At 37.1% G+C, this 17413-nt stretch overlaps 1 protein-coding gene across 2 annotated transcripts; it reads right to left on the bottom strand.

The window, feature by feature from the left end:
- Positions 1–1921: 1921 nt before the first annotated feature.
- LOC113502837 (protein fem-1 homolog B) lies at positions 1922–17347 on the bottom strand. Of its 2 annotated transcripts, none has more exons than XM_026884568.1 (14): positions 17038–17347; positions 14545–14698; positions 11785–12029; positions 10365–10512; positions 10025–10179; positions 9211–9336; positions 8360–8557; positions 7792–7875; positions 7343–7438; positions 6303–6413; positions 4317–4450; positions 3726–3844; positions 3107–3226; positions 1922–2640 (listed from the first exon to the last, which is right to left on the bottom strand). In XM_026884568.1, exons 1-14 carry the CDS (start codon positions 17179–17181, stop codon positions 2483–2485), a joined length of 1992 nt encoding a protein of 663 aa, XP_026740369.1. In that variant the 5' UTR covers positions 17182–17347; the 3' UTR covers positions 1922–2482. The 2 variants fall into 2 exon arrangements, with proteins under 2 accessions (XP_026740369.1, XP_026740375.1); XM_026884574.1 differs by having other exon boundaries at positions 6303–6386; positions 17038–17345.
- Between the last annotated feature and the right edge of the window lie 66 nt (positions 17348–17413).

Below are 17413 nucleotides of genomic sequence, written 5' to 3'. Positions count from 1 at the left end.
CTGACATCCTTTTCTAACTTGATATATTAAAAAGAGATAGCAATGGTTTAATATAGATTTCGTATAAGGAATCAGTGCCAACATTTAATTATATTAGAAAAAGAAACGATATGAGAGATAATTCCTTTAGAGGTAGTACCAGATGGAGCTAGAAATATACAATTTTTATGTTTGTGTTGTTCTAAAATACACTTTAATAAAGCGTTAGAAACAGGTAAATGGAAGGTTAGCGTGTTCTTTTATCTGGAAACCTACCACCTTTTGAAGGCTTTGTGAAAGCGAGACGCTCTTTTTCACCGTATAGCGCTGTCTCGCTCCCACAAACAGGCTTACTTGAAAAGGTCATAGTAGGCTACTGAATAGGCATAATGACGAGTTTTATATTAATCATAGTAAAAAATTTTAGACTTGTATTTTTGTTACGTATTTAATCAAAAACTCGCGTTTACTTGAAATAGCAGACGAAGAAATAGAGTACATTTTGTCCCCCCATTAGCCTACACTAAACTTTAGTCATTTTACTTTTTTTCTATTTTTTTTTTTAGAAAAGCAAAGGCTTTCGAATCTTGTCACCATGCCTATTCATTACAGGTCAAACTATATTAAAGTAGCGCCATTATAAATCCCAATAATTTATCTGAAGCTGCAGATTAGATTTCACAATACATATAATAGAAAAGAAATGTTAGAAGTATAGTTATTGACTAGAATTTACATAATATCACGTAAACGTGACGACTTATACCGTATTTTCCTACAATTCGTACAATGAACATTATATCTACGTTCTAGGCCGTTTTTAATCTGGTTATTTGTGCGATCTATAGCGGTAGTAAAATATAACACTTACATTTGACTATTTCTATATTTTCTTCAGGAAAAAAATTATGGCTTGGCCTATATTTAAAGCAAGTGATATCTGTGGGTTGTTCATATATTATTGTTGTGTCAAGTATTATTTATATACGATACTTGATCAACAAATATCCAAGTACATAGTTCGTACTATGCTCATATATAATGTATAATAAATATTTACAATATCAAGAAAATTAATTGTTTAATTGTTAGCCGATTGATACAGCAGTCATTCAGTCAAAATTATTTAAAAAATAAATTCATAAATCCAAGTTCCTTCGTCTATTTATTATCGTTCTAAATGTGCGTTCATATTAACATATAAGTATATACAAAGTCTGTAAATAAACGCGTCGTTATACCTGTCTCCCTCTAACGCAGAGACAGAATCAACATAGCCAACACTTTGCCTAAACAAGGCCTTACTAGCGATGTTCGTTCTAATCTTAGAGCTAATAATCTATTTTATTATCACATTACGTCGTCCCCTACGATTCGATTACAATGACGGATTAGTCGAATTGCCAACGAATAGTCGATTTTTTTATCGATTAGTCGTCACATCACTATTCTACGGTTTGAGCCACGCTTTGGACAATATCGTCTGAACACATTATGTTTAAGCCCTGTGTTCTTAATTCTCATATAAACATTTTAAGTATTATTGCTTTTGCGTTTAATTCTTGGTCAAGCTAAATGAAGTAGAATAGTCATTTTGAGAACAGCCAAAATTATATTTACGTGATGAAGAGTAAATATGGTACTATAATTTAGTAGTTGTCGAAATGACAGTCTTAAATTTGAAATGAAAATATTTTAACCCTGGGTTTTTGAAAGACAGTTAATAGAGCATATAGTTAATTCCTTGTCAAATCTTATTTCAAGCGTTGTGCTTGGTTATGTAAGCTTAGCCGATCACAAATGTGATTAGTATTTTGACAACGGTTAAATAAATCAGTCTTTTAAAAACCGAGGGCTCAGAAGCACAAATTTATCTATGCCGGCGAGAATGGCACTAGTATCGCAGTCATTACGTCACAAACTGTCAAATTTGTTCGATTACATTTTAGTTCCGATTCCCGTCACAGGCATAAAAAATTTGTCTTGCTCTATAAATGGTTTTATAGAAGTAAATTCTATTGACGATATAAAACTATTCATAATATCAAATACTTATATTTTGGCTGAGTCCTAAGCTTAAGGTATCTAAATAATGTTTACAAGTGTAATAATTGTTTAAAGTTAGAAAGATGGGGTATAGAATGCGACATTTTTCTTTGGTTTTAATGATAATGAACGGTCCAATTGTGTGTTGAAAATACATAATTTTGAGTTCTATCGAAGATAGTAACGGTCATTTTGTAATAATAATATGGTTTATTTGTAAAGAGAAACAGTGCATTTACACGGGTATTCTCAAAGTTACAGCTGCGGCAGTCAATTAAACTTCAAAATTCTTTTAAGGGCATCAATCAATACGCACTTGAAAGTTAAATACTTAAATATTGTGTAACATGGAGATAAACAGTTTGAATTTAACCGCATAAAAGAAGAAGTCTGAGAATAATCTGTTTGGACCTTAAGGAGAAGAGCGTGTGAGTGTGTTAGTGTGTACGTGCGTGTCCTAGCGCGCGGCGGGCACGCCGTGCATGTGCAGGAAGGCGTGCAGGTCGCGCGGCACGAGCTGGCGCGGGTAGCGCGCGCCGGCGCGGGCCAGCGCGGCCGCCGCCAGGCACGCCAGCCGCGGCCGCAGCGCCGCGCGGACCACGCTCTCCGCGGGGCCTGCGCAACACCACAGCCTCACTACATGCACTCATATGCCAGCACTACACAGTCTCAAGCTCATTATAACAATGTATGAAGAACAGTGATCGATCTGTTGCGCTAACGATGACTCACAAACATGCATCATAGCACGACGCTTGGCGTTCGACCAGGACACATTGAATGATGGGACATCGAATTCTCATAAACATTCAAATTCATTCATAAGGCTAGCAAAGTTTGATCTATGCCGTGAAATGTCACATCAAAACGACTAAACAATTTGGAAATACTTTTGGGGATACTTAAAATCGACTAATATCCCTTAGAAACCGCCAACCAGTCGCTGACAGACGTATACAAGAACGACGTACAACAAAATGGTCATACTACCTTTCTGACCATCAAGAAAATATAGAGAGAAAACGTCACGTTAGGTTAATCATCATTCTTACATACATCTGTCTTTTTCCAGTGTACTTACCACCGATGGAGGCCACAAGCGGGGTAATCCCGTCGGCGTCCATAGCGTCGACGTGCGCGCCGCAGACCAGCAGCTCGCACACCATGGCGCAGAGGGACTCGCCCCACTGACCGCGCTCGTCTACAAATACAATTACATTTAAACATACAGCTTTAAGAAAATATCTAAAGGATGTTGTACTAGACAATGTTACTTCGCGACAGCATTGAAATCAATAGAATATTTGATTGAAATGATATTTCTTTGCGATAAATGACGTAGTTTTGACTTGCCAGTTCAAATTATTCATTCTAAAATTAAGTCGGTGATTGACTATACATTTCATACTTGATTTTGATGGGTTATAGATACAGGTGCTCATGACTAAGGTATGTGAACTGTGGAGGGTGGGGGCACTTAGCTCCTTTCGGCAACAAAGATTTGGACAGTCTGTATAGCCTTTCACTCTGATAGATTGTGTAGTATGTCCATCAAAGTCGCGAGAGCGTGATTGGCCTACGCAGTAGAACGGGAAGGAGGTGTTTTTGGTCGGTGCAAGTCCGTACGCCTTGTCCCGGGGCTGGGCTGAACTCACTAGGTTTATACTTAGTTTAAAAAAGCTATAGTATGATGTACATACCGGGCACGAGCTGGTAGGAGATGAGCGCGACGTGCAGCGGCGTGCGGCGCGCGTCGTCCGCCGCGTCCACGGCCGCGCCGCACTCCAGCAGCAGGCGGCCTGTGCGCGGACACGGGAACCTGCGGGCAGGTTACACAGTACAGTCTACCGGTTTATTCATTAATAAGCGGGCTCTACACTAGCGGGGCAAAAGCCCGCGAAACTCATGTGTAGATGGATTCGAGCGCTTCGCACCGTTCGTTGCGGAGAACGGCGCGAATCGCGGCGTGAATTCACAGCAAGCATCGCGCGCGAGTGTAGAGCCCGCTTTACACATTTGAGGTGATTGTATCGTTGTATTACGGAGCTTTTAAGGCCACTTTTAGAATGGTAGGCATTATACACATATGACAGTGCATTTATATTTTATTTATATGTATATTTGTCACCACTTCATGCTCAATCAAATAAACAAATGAATAATTATAAAATTTTGATATACAACTAGCTCAAACTGTGATTGAAAACTATTTTTTATCTGACAGCATCAAAAAAGGGTCATTTTTGCAGCTATAAAACAGAAAATGCTAGTGAAATATAATAAATACATACTGGCACACGTCACTGGTGTGGAAGTCGTCGACGGGCGTCCGCCTGTCGGCCGCGAGGTGCAACAGCGTCTGTCCGCTGCGTAGGCGCACGTTACGGAGTCGGAAGATGGCGCAGCGAACTGAACTCGTTGTCTCCTGCGTCAAACATCAACGTATAAATATGACAAATTTAAAAAAATACTAGAGACGAAGTACTGTATATAGGATCGCGGTTTACTAGATGTCATAGTAAAATATGTCATTCTTTTATTCAATGACAGAAAAAAATATAATAAAATAAATATTAAGTGTATCTCAGCGTTGAGGGTTTTTTTTTTAATAAAGTTAAGTCAAAATTTTCAATTCGAAGCTTGGTTTATAAAAGTATTAATCGTTAATTTGGAACTGCAATAAGGATGATGAATGAGTATAAAAATAATAGTATATAAAGCTTTTTTTCCTTTTTCAGAAAAACTTAAATTGACAAAGATTAACTGCTTCAAAGTTTAGGAGAGGGAGGCTTGTGCCATAACGATATGGTAAAATATATACTCAACTAGCTTTTGCCCGCGACTTCGTTCGCGTGGAACAGTGACTTCCGGCAGATTTTTGGTTTTACTCACATAGTTCCCGATCTCGCGGGATTTTTGAGAAGTTCCCGCTCCCGCAGGATTTTTGGGATAAAAACTATCCTATGTCCTTTCTCGAGTTCCAAACTATGTCTGAACCAAATTTCATCCAAATCGGTTCAGTAGTTTAGGCGTGACGGAAAGACAGATAGACAGAGTTATTATTGCATTTTTAGCATGGGTAGTTTTGCCCGCGACTTCGTCCGTAAATTTACTTTGAGCAGAAAGTTTTTAACCCACTGCAAAAAAAGGAGGAGGTTCTCAATTTGACCGTATTTTTATATTACAGTTTTACTAAACAAAATAACTAAGTACTAATATTCGAGATCAAACCTACATCAAACAACGGAACCAATTTAGAATTTACGAAACAGGACCAATCCACATAAACGACCATACAACCGACAATACAATTTTACCACGACGCGCGACGGTACCGAAGCGCTCGGCCGATACCCAACCAAATGCGTGTAACGAAACCATAGCGCGATCTATTTCGATCCCAACGCCATCTATCGACCATATTGACAACTCGGATTATTTATCTATACTCCGTTCGGGCATTTTCTTTGTACTAAAAGTAGTATTATATTTTTTATATGTTATTTTATTATTTTTTTCATACCTTTTTACTATTTATTTACTTTTTTCCGATGAATTAAAACAACATGAACCGAACTCGTGTAACGATCGACACCATTGCGCGTAGTACTAATAGAATTATCTATACTCCGTTAGAGCATTTTCTTTGTAGTAAAACTTTTATGATATTAATATTATTTTTTTTACACCTTTTTACTGTTTATTTACATTTTTCTGATGGATTTTCCGATGAATTAAAACAATAACATGAACCGAACACGTGTAATGACACCATTGCGCGATTAACGCCATCTATCTACGGAGCATAGGAACAGCTCGACATTTGACCAATAGATGGCACTATTATATAGTATGTCCGTAATAAATTTTATTTTTTATTTTTATTTTTTGTAATAAAAACTATCCTATGTCCTTTCTCAAGTTTCAAACTATGTCTGTACCAAATTTCACACAAATCGGTTCAGTAGTTTAGGCGTGAAGAAAAGACAGACAGACAGACAGAAAGACAGACAGACAGAGTTACTTTCGCATTTATAATATTAGTTTGGATTATGAAGTCACGCATATGTTTAATTTACTGTAGATTGGTCAATTTATGTTCGCGCGAGAATTAAAAAATACGTATCCATAATTATACAATATACTACAAGACGAGAATTGGAAAAAAAATGTCGTCATGCCCATTCGTTTTAGATGAGCTCATTTTTTTTTCTAATGCCGTATGAAGTAAAGGTCACACACTACACATAATAGGAAAAAAAGAACATAAATCTCACCTCTGAGTTACCAGGGTTCTCTAGCAGTCGCGCCGCCACAGCCACAAGATACAGTGCGGTCCGCACGTTGCTCTCGTACTCGTCCTGCAACATGAACATGCGCACCAAACTCTACGCGTCAATACTCGCTACGGTACACGCTAGCAATAGCCATGATTGTGGAGTCGAGTGTAAGCGTACAAGCTTTGATGCCTCGTTTAGACTAGAGAGAGATTTCATGCGAGTCGAGTGGCTTTTGTTCAATTATAATATCAATATTGCAACTGGCAGGATATTTCTCGAAACGTCTAAATGAGGCTAGTAAATAAATATTTGGCAAATCAACAGAGTAACGTTTGTTTTTTTGCTTGATATATAGTAAATTCTCTTAGAAAGAGGTTTACTTCAATCCACAGAGAAGGTATTTAAAAGGGAGTGCAAAACGTATAAAAATGTGGGGGGAAAAAATAGGAACTAGAGTCCGTTTAAAGATTTTATACATCGTATTGTGAAAAAAAAATATGACAAAGCCATGCTTATAGTTAGTCGCTTATATTCTTTTTTTCATTACTTTTACTCATTACTCTGTTAATTTTAATATCATATAACATGTATGCACTCGTTTGCGCAAGCTATGAGGACGTCAAGTCCGTGTATAAGGTGTTGCCAGCCTAATCCGATTTAAAGCGAAAAGGATTCACAGATTTCATAAACACATAATAAAGTCAATTAATAATAATAATTAGTTGTTCACGACCATTTTGCATCGCATTAACGTAGTTACGAATGGAAAACTTTGTAGCCTGTTTTGAAGAAAGGGATTGTGTTTTTTTATTGGATTTTTCTCCATCAGAATCACATTTTCCCCAAACAAAAACGAAAAAACAGCGAAACCGGTAAACTCTTGCTGTCTCTTTCCGACAGTTAGTAACACCGCCGCGATTTGTCTGTCGTTTGAACACTAAAAAGGTAACACGAAATCGGTTTAGGCCGTTAACCCGTATACATTCTCACCGGCGTATGAAATGAAAAGCAAGTATTCTGACAGTGTAGCTACATACTACTAGCGACTCAGGGTCGTGGTTCGCCTGCGGTTTCTCCAGCCTCTTGGTCCCTCTCCTCAACTCCTCAGCGCAAGCCTCTAGCACGAAGCAAACCTGGAATAATTATAATAATTGTAATTTTTTTCTATTCACTGTCTTTTTCATAATTTTATCCTTAACTACCGTCCAAAGAAGCGTCAGCTAATGTTTGTAATATTTTCCGGATAATAATTCATAGTCTACATGTCACTCTCAAAGAATACAGCTGACTATTGACTGAGCAAAATGGTGTTATGATATTTTAATATATGACTGTCAAATTCGTTATGTTAGATTGACACAATATTTTATTTTGAATAGCTTGTTTATCGAGGAATAAAATAGAAAATACAGTGCTTTTATGAAGGTGAGCGTGTGAATCTAGGAGGTTTAGTAAGTTAATTTTACAGTTAGTATATAATAGTTACCTGAGCAAGAGGCAGTTCAATTCCTATATGTATCATTTGTGAGAACACTTGAGCAAATCTCAGCAGGTCCTTAACTACGGACACCTGGAAAATAAATATATACATTAGTATCGTAAATAAAACTTTTGTTGACGATTTTGAAAGAAAAACTTTTGGAGAAATGCGATTATTTATGTTGCTATCAACATATATTGAACAAAGCAAGGAAAGTTTACGAGGAAATAAAAGTTGGACTCTCTCTTCAAACGTTGTAAAATCAATTATTATTATATCAATCTGCAAAAGCGTTTCTTTTGGACTCCAACTGGCATATCCAATAGATGGACTAATAAGGTGAAGGTTATTCGGGGGTGCCTAGCCTATTGTTAGTTAGCAGCAGACCACAAGAGGTTGAGTAAATTGAAAAGAAAACAAATACGGACCATGGTTTCAGCCGAAGAGAGTCTTAGTTAATTGATAAAAAGAAGAAAAAGAAGGAGAAATGGTTTAAGCCGGTAGTCTGGTTTCCTAGAAGTGTATAGGTATCCCACAGGTAAGCATATAGTATGAAGTGTTGCGTGGTGTGTACCTCGTTGTGTTGCCGCAGCGCGAGCGCGTGCCTCCAGAGCGCGAGGCAGCGGTCGAAGCGCGCCTCGTCGGCGAACACGGCGCCGCGGAACACGATGGGGTGCGGCAGGTCGGGGCAGCGCGCGCCCAGCACGCGCTCGCGCACCGCCAGCCCCTCCATGTGCAGCGCGTGCGCGCGCCCCGCCAGGCCCTCCACCTCCTGCGGGCGAACATACCACTCATTATAACTCAAACCAACACTCATTTTTACAATGACCGTTTTTTTTTTTCAGAATAAGTGGATCTTCTACTTATTCTAAAAAAAACGGCCTGCAATAAAGTCACCGTAAAAGTCAGCAAACGACTGTAAACAACTTCATTCCTCTAAGCGATAACACTAACGAATCGGTTAAATGTACTAACAAACAAATTATTACTACCAAATGACAAATCATTGTCGTCCTCGTCTCATGACTTGTCAAGAAAGTAAATAATTTAAACTGAATAATTATGACGCGCCTCTGCACTTTCAAAGAAAGTCACAGCCTAATTCACAAAATACATGAAATGCAGTTGGTATCATCGAAAAAACAGTTCATCGAATCATGAAATAACACGATGCTTTTCCAAGTCATATCTCAGTTTCAAACATCACGAATTAAAATCATTAGTAATGCCTATAACGCTTAAGATCAAACCTAATCCTATCATTAACTGAAGCTGAGTATGAACAATTTTCCCCTCCCCTTGATAGCAAAAACATCTCAAGCCAATTAAAACGGACGCAGAAAATACATTACAAGTACACTTTTTTGCACAACCAGACCAAAATATGTGTAATATGTGCTTCTTCAAAACACGCTGTATACGCACCTCTAACGTAGTACTCTCTTTCCAGTTATCATAGGCGGGTATAGGGTCGGCCGGCTTCTTCAGTAGCAAACCGTAGCGAGTGTCGTACCGCATCGCCATCGCTCTGTGCAGGTACTGGTACGCCATCTGTACAAAAATGAACTTTAATAGAATAGCCGTACAATACAGAATTATTTGTCTCGAGATTTTGGAATATAGACTGAGTTTCACTTACAAAACACTTTGAGTAATAATAAATTTTGATTTTATTTTATTTCCTTTTGAAAATCGAGTCACGTGCAAAGACACCCAAGATAGTCCTACGCAGAGATCGATCGCGTCGAGCACAGTGGGTGACCTCAACCACTCGGCTATTCGTGCCGTCATTTATAACCTCTAGTATAGCAGACTGTACTCTTGTATATTTGATCTCATGTATTATTTATTTACAATATTGAATCAGCTGTGTACATTAATGATTAAATAAATAAAAACCTCCCAAAAGGTATTAAACAATGATAAAAGAGCTAAACTAATTTTTGCTGCGCTGCTTGTGGTATTTCGTTTCATCATGACATGTTTTATGCAAGCTGCATGCAGTCGTTACAGGTAGTCAGAAGCTTGAAAGTCTGACAACCAGTCTATCCAAGGGGTATCGTGTTGCCTAGGGAACTGGGTTGAGGAGGTCAGATAGGCAGTCACTCCTTGAAAACACTCAGCTTAACCGGTTAGATTGAAAGTCGACCCCGACATAGTTGGGGAAAAGCTAGGCCGATGATGATGCTTTATGCAAGCTCTATATATGTTTTTTTGTGTCATTTGTGTGCATGTATACCCTGAGGCAGTAGTACTCCTTGTCGTTGGCGAAGGACGCTCCTAGCAGCTCGTAGGCCTCCACGGCCTGCGCGCGCGACACCTCTGGGCGCGCCGCCAGCAGCTCCACTACGGACGCGCGCGCTCGCTCCGCCGCGCACTGCAGCGGGGTCATGCCTGCACACAGGGCCAGTTACAGAGGGATATGTAACATATTTAAGTGACTCTCGAAAATAGACTTTATAGTAATAGGTGTAAAGGACATTATTGTTTAGTGTGAGCATTTCAGTTGAGCAAAAGGTGCAAAGGTTGAACAAAACCCATAACATCTGTATACGAAGACAAAGTTGATAAACCCTCACCATTTTCATTAGTGAGTATTTTAGCTTGGTGGTCTATGAGCGCGCAGACGACGGCGGCGTGTCCGCACTCGGCCGCGAAGTGCAGCGCCGTCGCCCCGCAGAGGGCGCGCTCGTCGACGCGGGCGCCGCTGTCCAATAGAAACTGTACCTACGAAATGAAAACGATCACTTAATTTCATATAGTAAGCGTCTAAGCGTTCGCAAGCTGTGAATTGTTGTTGGGGAATGTACAAAGTGACGACTCCAAACGAATAATACGTAGAGGAAGAACGAGAATTAATGTTTATTGTTTCCAGTATTACAGCTTATGTTTTTGTCGCGGGGAGTATCACAAACATTGAATTCACATGCACAAAGACACCTAGACTCAGGACAAGCATGCGTAGATCACACAAATGGTTGTCCCACGCGGGGATCGAAGTCACAACACGTTGCGCTCTGTATGTTTGCAGTGATGACCTCAACCACTCCGCTATCCGTGCAGTCAAGCTATCTGTGAGTTGGTAACTTTTCTGGGAATGTACAAAGTGATGATTCTAAGACAATAGGGTTATGAATGCGGATTTTAATATTTTCTATTTAATAAAGATATTTTTTATACAAATACGCAGCATTAAATGTATTAATCTATACTTGAAATATTCGATCAAAGTTACTAGCAGAACATTTGCTAACCACCCAAATTAAATATCAAAGAATACCTAACGTATGAAATATATTCACAATAATACTGTTAACTAGCAATTATAAATACTAAATGATAAGTACATAGAGTAAGTGACCCGTTACCATAACCTCAGATTATTGTAATTGCAGATAGTACGCGATACAGCTTTCAATTCATGACTTTGCAAATCACTAGCTTCTGCGTTGTTTAAAATTGTTATAAAAATATACATTCCAATTTTTGAGATTTATAATCTTTGTGAGGATTTGTATGATATTCTTTGACGCCAACACTACTTGAAAGATATTAATGAAATTTGGCAAAGAGATAGATTATAGCTTCGAATAACAAGTGGACGCCAGTGTCTTATAAAATTATAAATTGTCTGCATTTTTGGTATTCCATCTTTATTGGAATGTTTTTATTGTTCGTTAAGGATATGTAAGCCTAGCTCCTGAACCTTCTGTGCCTATACTTTGTTTTTTCGCAAGCGTATCGGCTTTGAAGCGCATTGTCGCAGTCTCGCTTTCACAATGGCCAGTTTTACAGTAAGACGACGTACTAAATTAGCTGTAGAAGCGTCATCCCTTATATCTTACCGATTTAAAACAATAGGTATATGTACCAATTGTTATTACTAATTTAATTGAACGTTAAACGGTTTTGTGGGGGCATGTAATTTCTCGTATTTATGTAATACGAGAATAATAAAGACTTTTGTTTGATTGATGTATAACTACCGTTCTGACTTACCACATCCAAATGTCCTTTATAAGCTGCAATCATGAGACAAGTATTGTTATACTTGTTCGCTTTATGTATGTCTGCACCATGCCTGACTAGATATTTGACTATGTCTAATCTGCCGTCGAAGCAGGCCGCCCTGAGGGGGGTGCTCAGAGTTTTCGTGGCGTGGTTCACGTTAGCCCCGGCGCGGACCAAACGTTTCACAATGCCTAGGTGACCGGCCCCGGCCGCACACCAAAGCGCTGTTGCACCTGAAACAAAAGATTCATATTAATTACCCTCTGTCCCGGTGAACCACGTACTGCCTAAAAGTCGATGATAACAACTCAGACCAAAAAAAATGCAACTTTTCTATATTTTCTCACCGTTTAAACCTACCTTGGAGTGCTAAGAGTATTTCAAGACTAAAATAAGCCAAATCAGTTCAGCTGTTCTGGAGTTTTAGCGAAACTAAAGAACAGCTATTCATTTTAATATATATGACTAGCCCTTTCTCGCGGCTTTTCTCGCGTGGATGTCGGTTATAACTGCTAAAACATTACTATCCTTTAATGAAGTTGGATAAAAGTAGCTCTAAGGTGTTAGATACAAATACGAAATTGGTCTAGCAGTTCGCAAAGGTATTAAACATTCACATATAAAACACACTCATATACTTTCGTATTTATAATAATGTTGTGACAACATGTTTATCGCTGGTTTAATCTAAGGTCACTTATTATTTTCGAATTCATATGCTCATTAAAAGTAATTATAACTTGCTAAAAAGGTGATGGAAAACACCGTCAGGAAATCAGAACACCTTAGAAAATTTCAAGAGTATATTAGACCCATAAGGCCTATAGTCGGCTTAAGCTCCGACATTATAAACATACATAGATATGAAAAGCAGAAGAAGCGGGCTCTGGACTTCCCTGAATATTTCAATAAAAAAATCTGCCAAATCTGTCGATTTTTTTAAGTCAAAGCGAGGTAAACGAACAACAATAGTTTTTTAACAATATAGAAGATTAAATTGACATCGCCCCTTCATTTTGGCCTATTTATACGTAAAATTTATCATTGTTTAATTCACATAGTGTGACGATGTACGTCTTTTGTATTCTGTTTCAGATTAGACGTAAGACAAAGCTTTTGTTAACGCGCATGTTTCCATTCTGCGTTTCAATTATACGCGGACGATGCGCACACGCATTCAATCTGCGCACGGCGTGAGGTTGCCTAGCAACGCGTTTGTTGATGCACAGTGCTACGCTGTCATCACTCCCATATGACACAGGAACTAATTATTTTGAGAAACGCACGCGAACCAAACAGCGCAATAGAACAACGCGTAGTGAAAACACGCCAAATGAATGACCATAAATATTTACACTTAACGCTAAACGCGGTATAACTTTAAATAGAATGCTTATTTACTTCATTAAAACATTTACGTTGTTAATTGATACGTTACATACGACCTTCGATGAATACTCCGTTATTCGTTGACAAAAAAATACTTGGTAATCAGATTGATTATAAATATCGTATGATTCAATTAACATTTTCGGGAATTTCATAAAACAAGCCTACTGCATTATAAAAATAAAGCAATGACTATAGCAGGTGAAAGAGCAAATGTTGATATAATAAGTGAAAAATACTATTAAAGTCACATTGTCAATGCGACAAATCACAATCAAACTGAATCATCGGATTCAATGCATATGCGTTAATCCAAAATAATCATAACTTCCAAGAAAATTCATACGCAACAAATTAAGTTTCATAGTATGCCGCTAATAAGATCATAGGAACTGCAACCAGTCACCACGAGGGTTGCCAAACATGCAAATCCTTTATAAATCATAAATACTGGGAAACAAAGAGGTTTGGAACCTGGCCAGATGCGTATGAAAGCGTTGCGGGACGATTTTCAGTTTTCTTTGTGTGTAAACTTTCACACGAATCTATATTTAACAACGTGAGTTCTTGACTTGGACAAAAAATGAGAGTCAATGCGCTGAGTGATGGAAAAAGCTGGTGCAGGACGCTTTGTTTGCATGATGACGTTCCGGAAATATTTAATATGTATAATATATACGTCACACAGTCAAAAATATCTAAATTATGGTATAATGATGAGTGTGATTTAAAAGCGTGGGATCGTACACTCAAACCTGTAAACGAAACTTTTATGGTACCTTCTTTTCGATATGAGATACGATTAGAAATTTGATCATCCAGTAATTTGAGAAGTAACTTTCTTTACAACTATAAATGTTGTGGATCTTGAGAAAACCCCTGAAGCCTCTGGGTATTGAGAATTTGTAAAAAATATAAAGGACCATTTACTCGGTCGTATCGTCAACATTAGTTAAGTCATTTGATGTGTAGATAAGGTATCATTAGGACATTCTAGTGAGTGGGTCCTAGTCAGGTCTATCATTGACTTGATTATGGAAGTTAATATCAATAGACAAATGTTTTAAATAATACTAAAATAGACTATGACATTAAAATAGACAGACAAGCTTCTTCTCATATAGCAACGGATTGAGCATTGATGAAGGATGATCTTACTAACTGCAAGTTGGCGATTCCAGATTGAAATGTTTGGAATCCAGGTTTCCTTACAATATATTCCTTCACCTTCTGTGAGTGAAACAAATGAAGAGTTTTATTTATAACAAAAGAACCTTCCGCACATAGAAGTTTTAAAGTTTTTGAAAGAGACATGTTGGATTCTCACTTAACCATGTCATGTTAAACTTTAAGACTAACCTTCAATAACATATTCGTCAAACTTGACGGTGCCTTCCGTCTCGAGTCTGACTGGCGGCCTGAACTTCTCCAGTAGAATTCTGACAGCGCCTTCCCGGCCATGTCTAGCCGCTGCTATCAGAGGCGTACATTTAACTCCATCGCAGCATACATCCTGCAAACGTTGATTAATCGATGAAGAATCGTTATAATCTATGGAGATCTAGTGATAAGTAGGTGTTATCTTTTATTTTATAATTTCGTGTGTCGTATAAAGTCAAATAAACGGTGCGGTCTTGATCTATTGGACATCCTAGATGATATACCGATATGAAAGTCTCTACAATAAAATAAAGATTTATTGAATAGGCTGTTTTTGCTGCATCTACCAGCCTCTTGGGATAGTATGATCTAAAGTGATAATTGCTTATCTATGACCACAGTAAAACTGGTTGTCCAAATTGTAATGACCTTACTAACTAATTTTTGACCAATGTTTCATTCGGCGATGTTTCAACACATGCAAAGGCGTTTTAATAGGTAAGATTCGCGTAAACTTGAAAAAGTCATATCTATTTTTTTGTCAATTGTCATGAATAAGCATTTTATACTATCTTAATCACCAGTCAATGTCTATAATGGTTCAAGGTTATATTTTAAGTTGGTAAGGAACTAAATATATTTGGTCATAAAGCAGGGGTACTACAAGGCTAAACTCTAGGGCCTTTATATTTTGATCATGAGCCAATATTATTGTTAGCTATATTAACTCAGACGAAATTTTAACAGCTAGTAACTTACACCTAGTAAGTAACAATTGATACCATCAAATGGATTGTGACAATACTCTTGTCGGTTTTACTTAACCCAATATAATTCTTCAAAGGAAATGTTACCATCAATAAATCCATCACAAAACATACTTATACTTTCATTCAGACCTGAAAATAACCTCTTGAAACTTGTTTACATTGCATATAACACATTTACATATTTCTTTTTCTGTTCACACACAAATATATCATCAAGTTCATTGACATGTCATTAACCCACATCTTAGTATTAAAAAACAAAGGGACGTGATTTTTGTTAGTAAAACATACAACTGTATTTAGTCTAGCAATAATATAGACTAACACTCTGTGACAGATAATGTTTTGACACTATTTTATGATATATGTCAAAAAATTTTTAGACTACAAAATAATACATAATCTATTAAGTGAAAAAGACCCTAATTTTAGATACAACAAAATCAAATTGGTTTTGTTCTACCAAAATGAGGGACTTTTTATTGAGTGTTTTTATTTTTATAGTAAACTTCTGAGCATCATGGAAGCTACAGGCGAGTTTAATAAACTTTGTAGAAATGCCATGAGAGATTGTGGAAAAAAAAAGAAATTTATTATCTTAAAGATTACACTTACTCAATTTAAAATAAATGAATTTTGACACAACATAGTCTATACCTTACTTACTTAACTTAGTTCTCAAAAAATTGCAACACAAAAGAGGTCATTCGAAAAAGTCTTATACAATTGAATGCAATGCAGCCATTGTGAATGTTATACATAATAATTACAAAATTCTATTGTTGAGGTGTTTATTGAAAGTTTTACTGATAAGAAATGTTTTATTATCACATAAAAGGTTAATGACATAAAATTGAGTGATTATTAAACTTTTTATAAGTTGAGTGGAAAATATCAGACTTATATCATATCAGCTAGCGGTTAGTTTTCGGAGTTTAAACTATATGAATTTTAATCTGATTTTTTAACCTTTTCTTAAGGACCCAATAAGGTTTAAGAAGAATCTTAGAAGACTATCGTTTGCAAATATATCTGAGAAGATTTAAAGATGATAAATAGAGAAGATGTATAAATAAACATTTTTTAATAAAGTATTGATCATTTCAGTCAAAAGTATACATATTAATAATTATTTTCTTCTTGAAATAAATGATTAATCTATTTATAATCAAAGTGTGACCAACACAGCTGATTCATTGTTGACATGACAATGAAACACATGGTGAGCTGTTAATGTAAACAGAATGAAAACTAAACAATTCCTACATTTTGGTAACAATTCTTTTGACACAGTTTTTTGCGGAATAAGGAAAACAGATTTTTGCAACATCATCATGATAATGATCAGGGCAAGGTGCATGTCGTAATTATGATTATAATTAATTTTAACAGCGAGCGACCCCGACAAATGCTAATCTTTCGCAACGACCGACGAGCGCAGTCAGGGAAATGGAACTGGCAAGTGGTACCAAGGTTACTAATACGTTAAATGTGCGTTACGGAACAAAATCAAATTCTAAGACGCGTAAAAAATAAACTAATAACTCACATGTCCATTTATAACACGCAAAAGGTAACGTGCCGTCAATTTCAATGATAAAAATAGATTATCATCATTCTCATCCGAAATACTAAATGACATTAACAAATCTTAATCTTAGTCTTGATAAATCATGAATGAAATGTTTCTTTGAGTACTTACGCTGTTCAATAGGTCATCAATTTCATCTGTGTTTTTTTCGTATAATAAAGCGTAAAGGGTTAAAGACATTCCATCCCTGGCGGAGAAAAACACCCGTTCTCTCAAGGAGCTAGCCACATCTTCTAACATCAATTTATCTTCCATTATCTAAACACTGTTCTTATTAAAACACAGTTTTATTTCAACACAACACGAGCACGTATCTCTATTTATTGATGATTTTTTGTAACAACTCAGCAGCAAAATATCAAGTCAGTCAACTATTTTCTTTTGCACAAATGAAAAACTGACGAGTTAGTGATGTGTAAAGTCCAAGTGACGAAAAAAATCGACTACGAGAAGTTTTATAATTCGGCAACACTGCTGAGTAGCAGTT

The sequence above is a fragment of the Trichoplusia ni genome, chromosome 2 (genome assembly GCF_003590095.1).
Source record: "Trichoplusia ni isolate ovarian cell line Hi5 chromosome 2, tn1, whole genome shotgun sequence".
NCBI classification, from domain to species: Eukaryota; Metazoa; Arthropoda; class Insecta; order Lepidoptera; family Noctuidae; genus Trichoplusia; species Trichoplusia ni.
The sequence above is the reverse complement of the archived record's forward strand: the minus strand, read 5'-3'. Positions and strand labels throughout refer to the sequence as shown.

Coding starts and splice junctions, on each gene's coding strand:
- LOC113502837 (XM_026884568.1), bottom strand. CDS start 17,181: ATGGAAGATAAATTGATGTTAGAAGATGTGGCTAGCTCCTTGAGAGAA. Junction 10,513..11,784: donor ATAAAGGACATTTGGATGTG/GTAAGTCAGAAC, acceptor TTCATTTCGTAG/GTACAGTTTCTATTGGACAG. Junction 4,451..6,302: donor AGAACCCTGGTAACTCAGAG/GTGAGATTTATG, acceptor TGTTTGACGCAG/GAGACAACGAGTTCAGTTCG.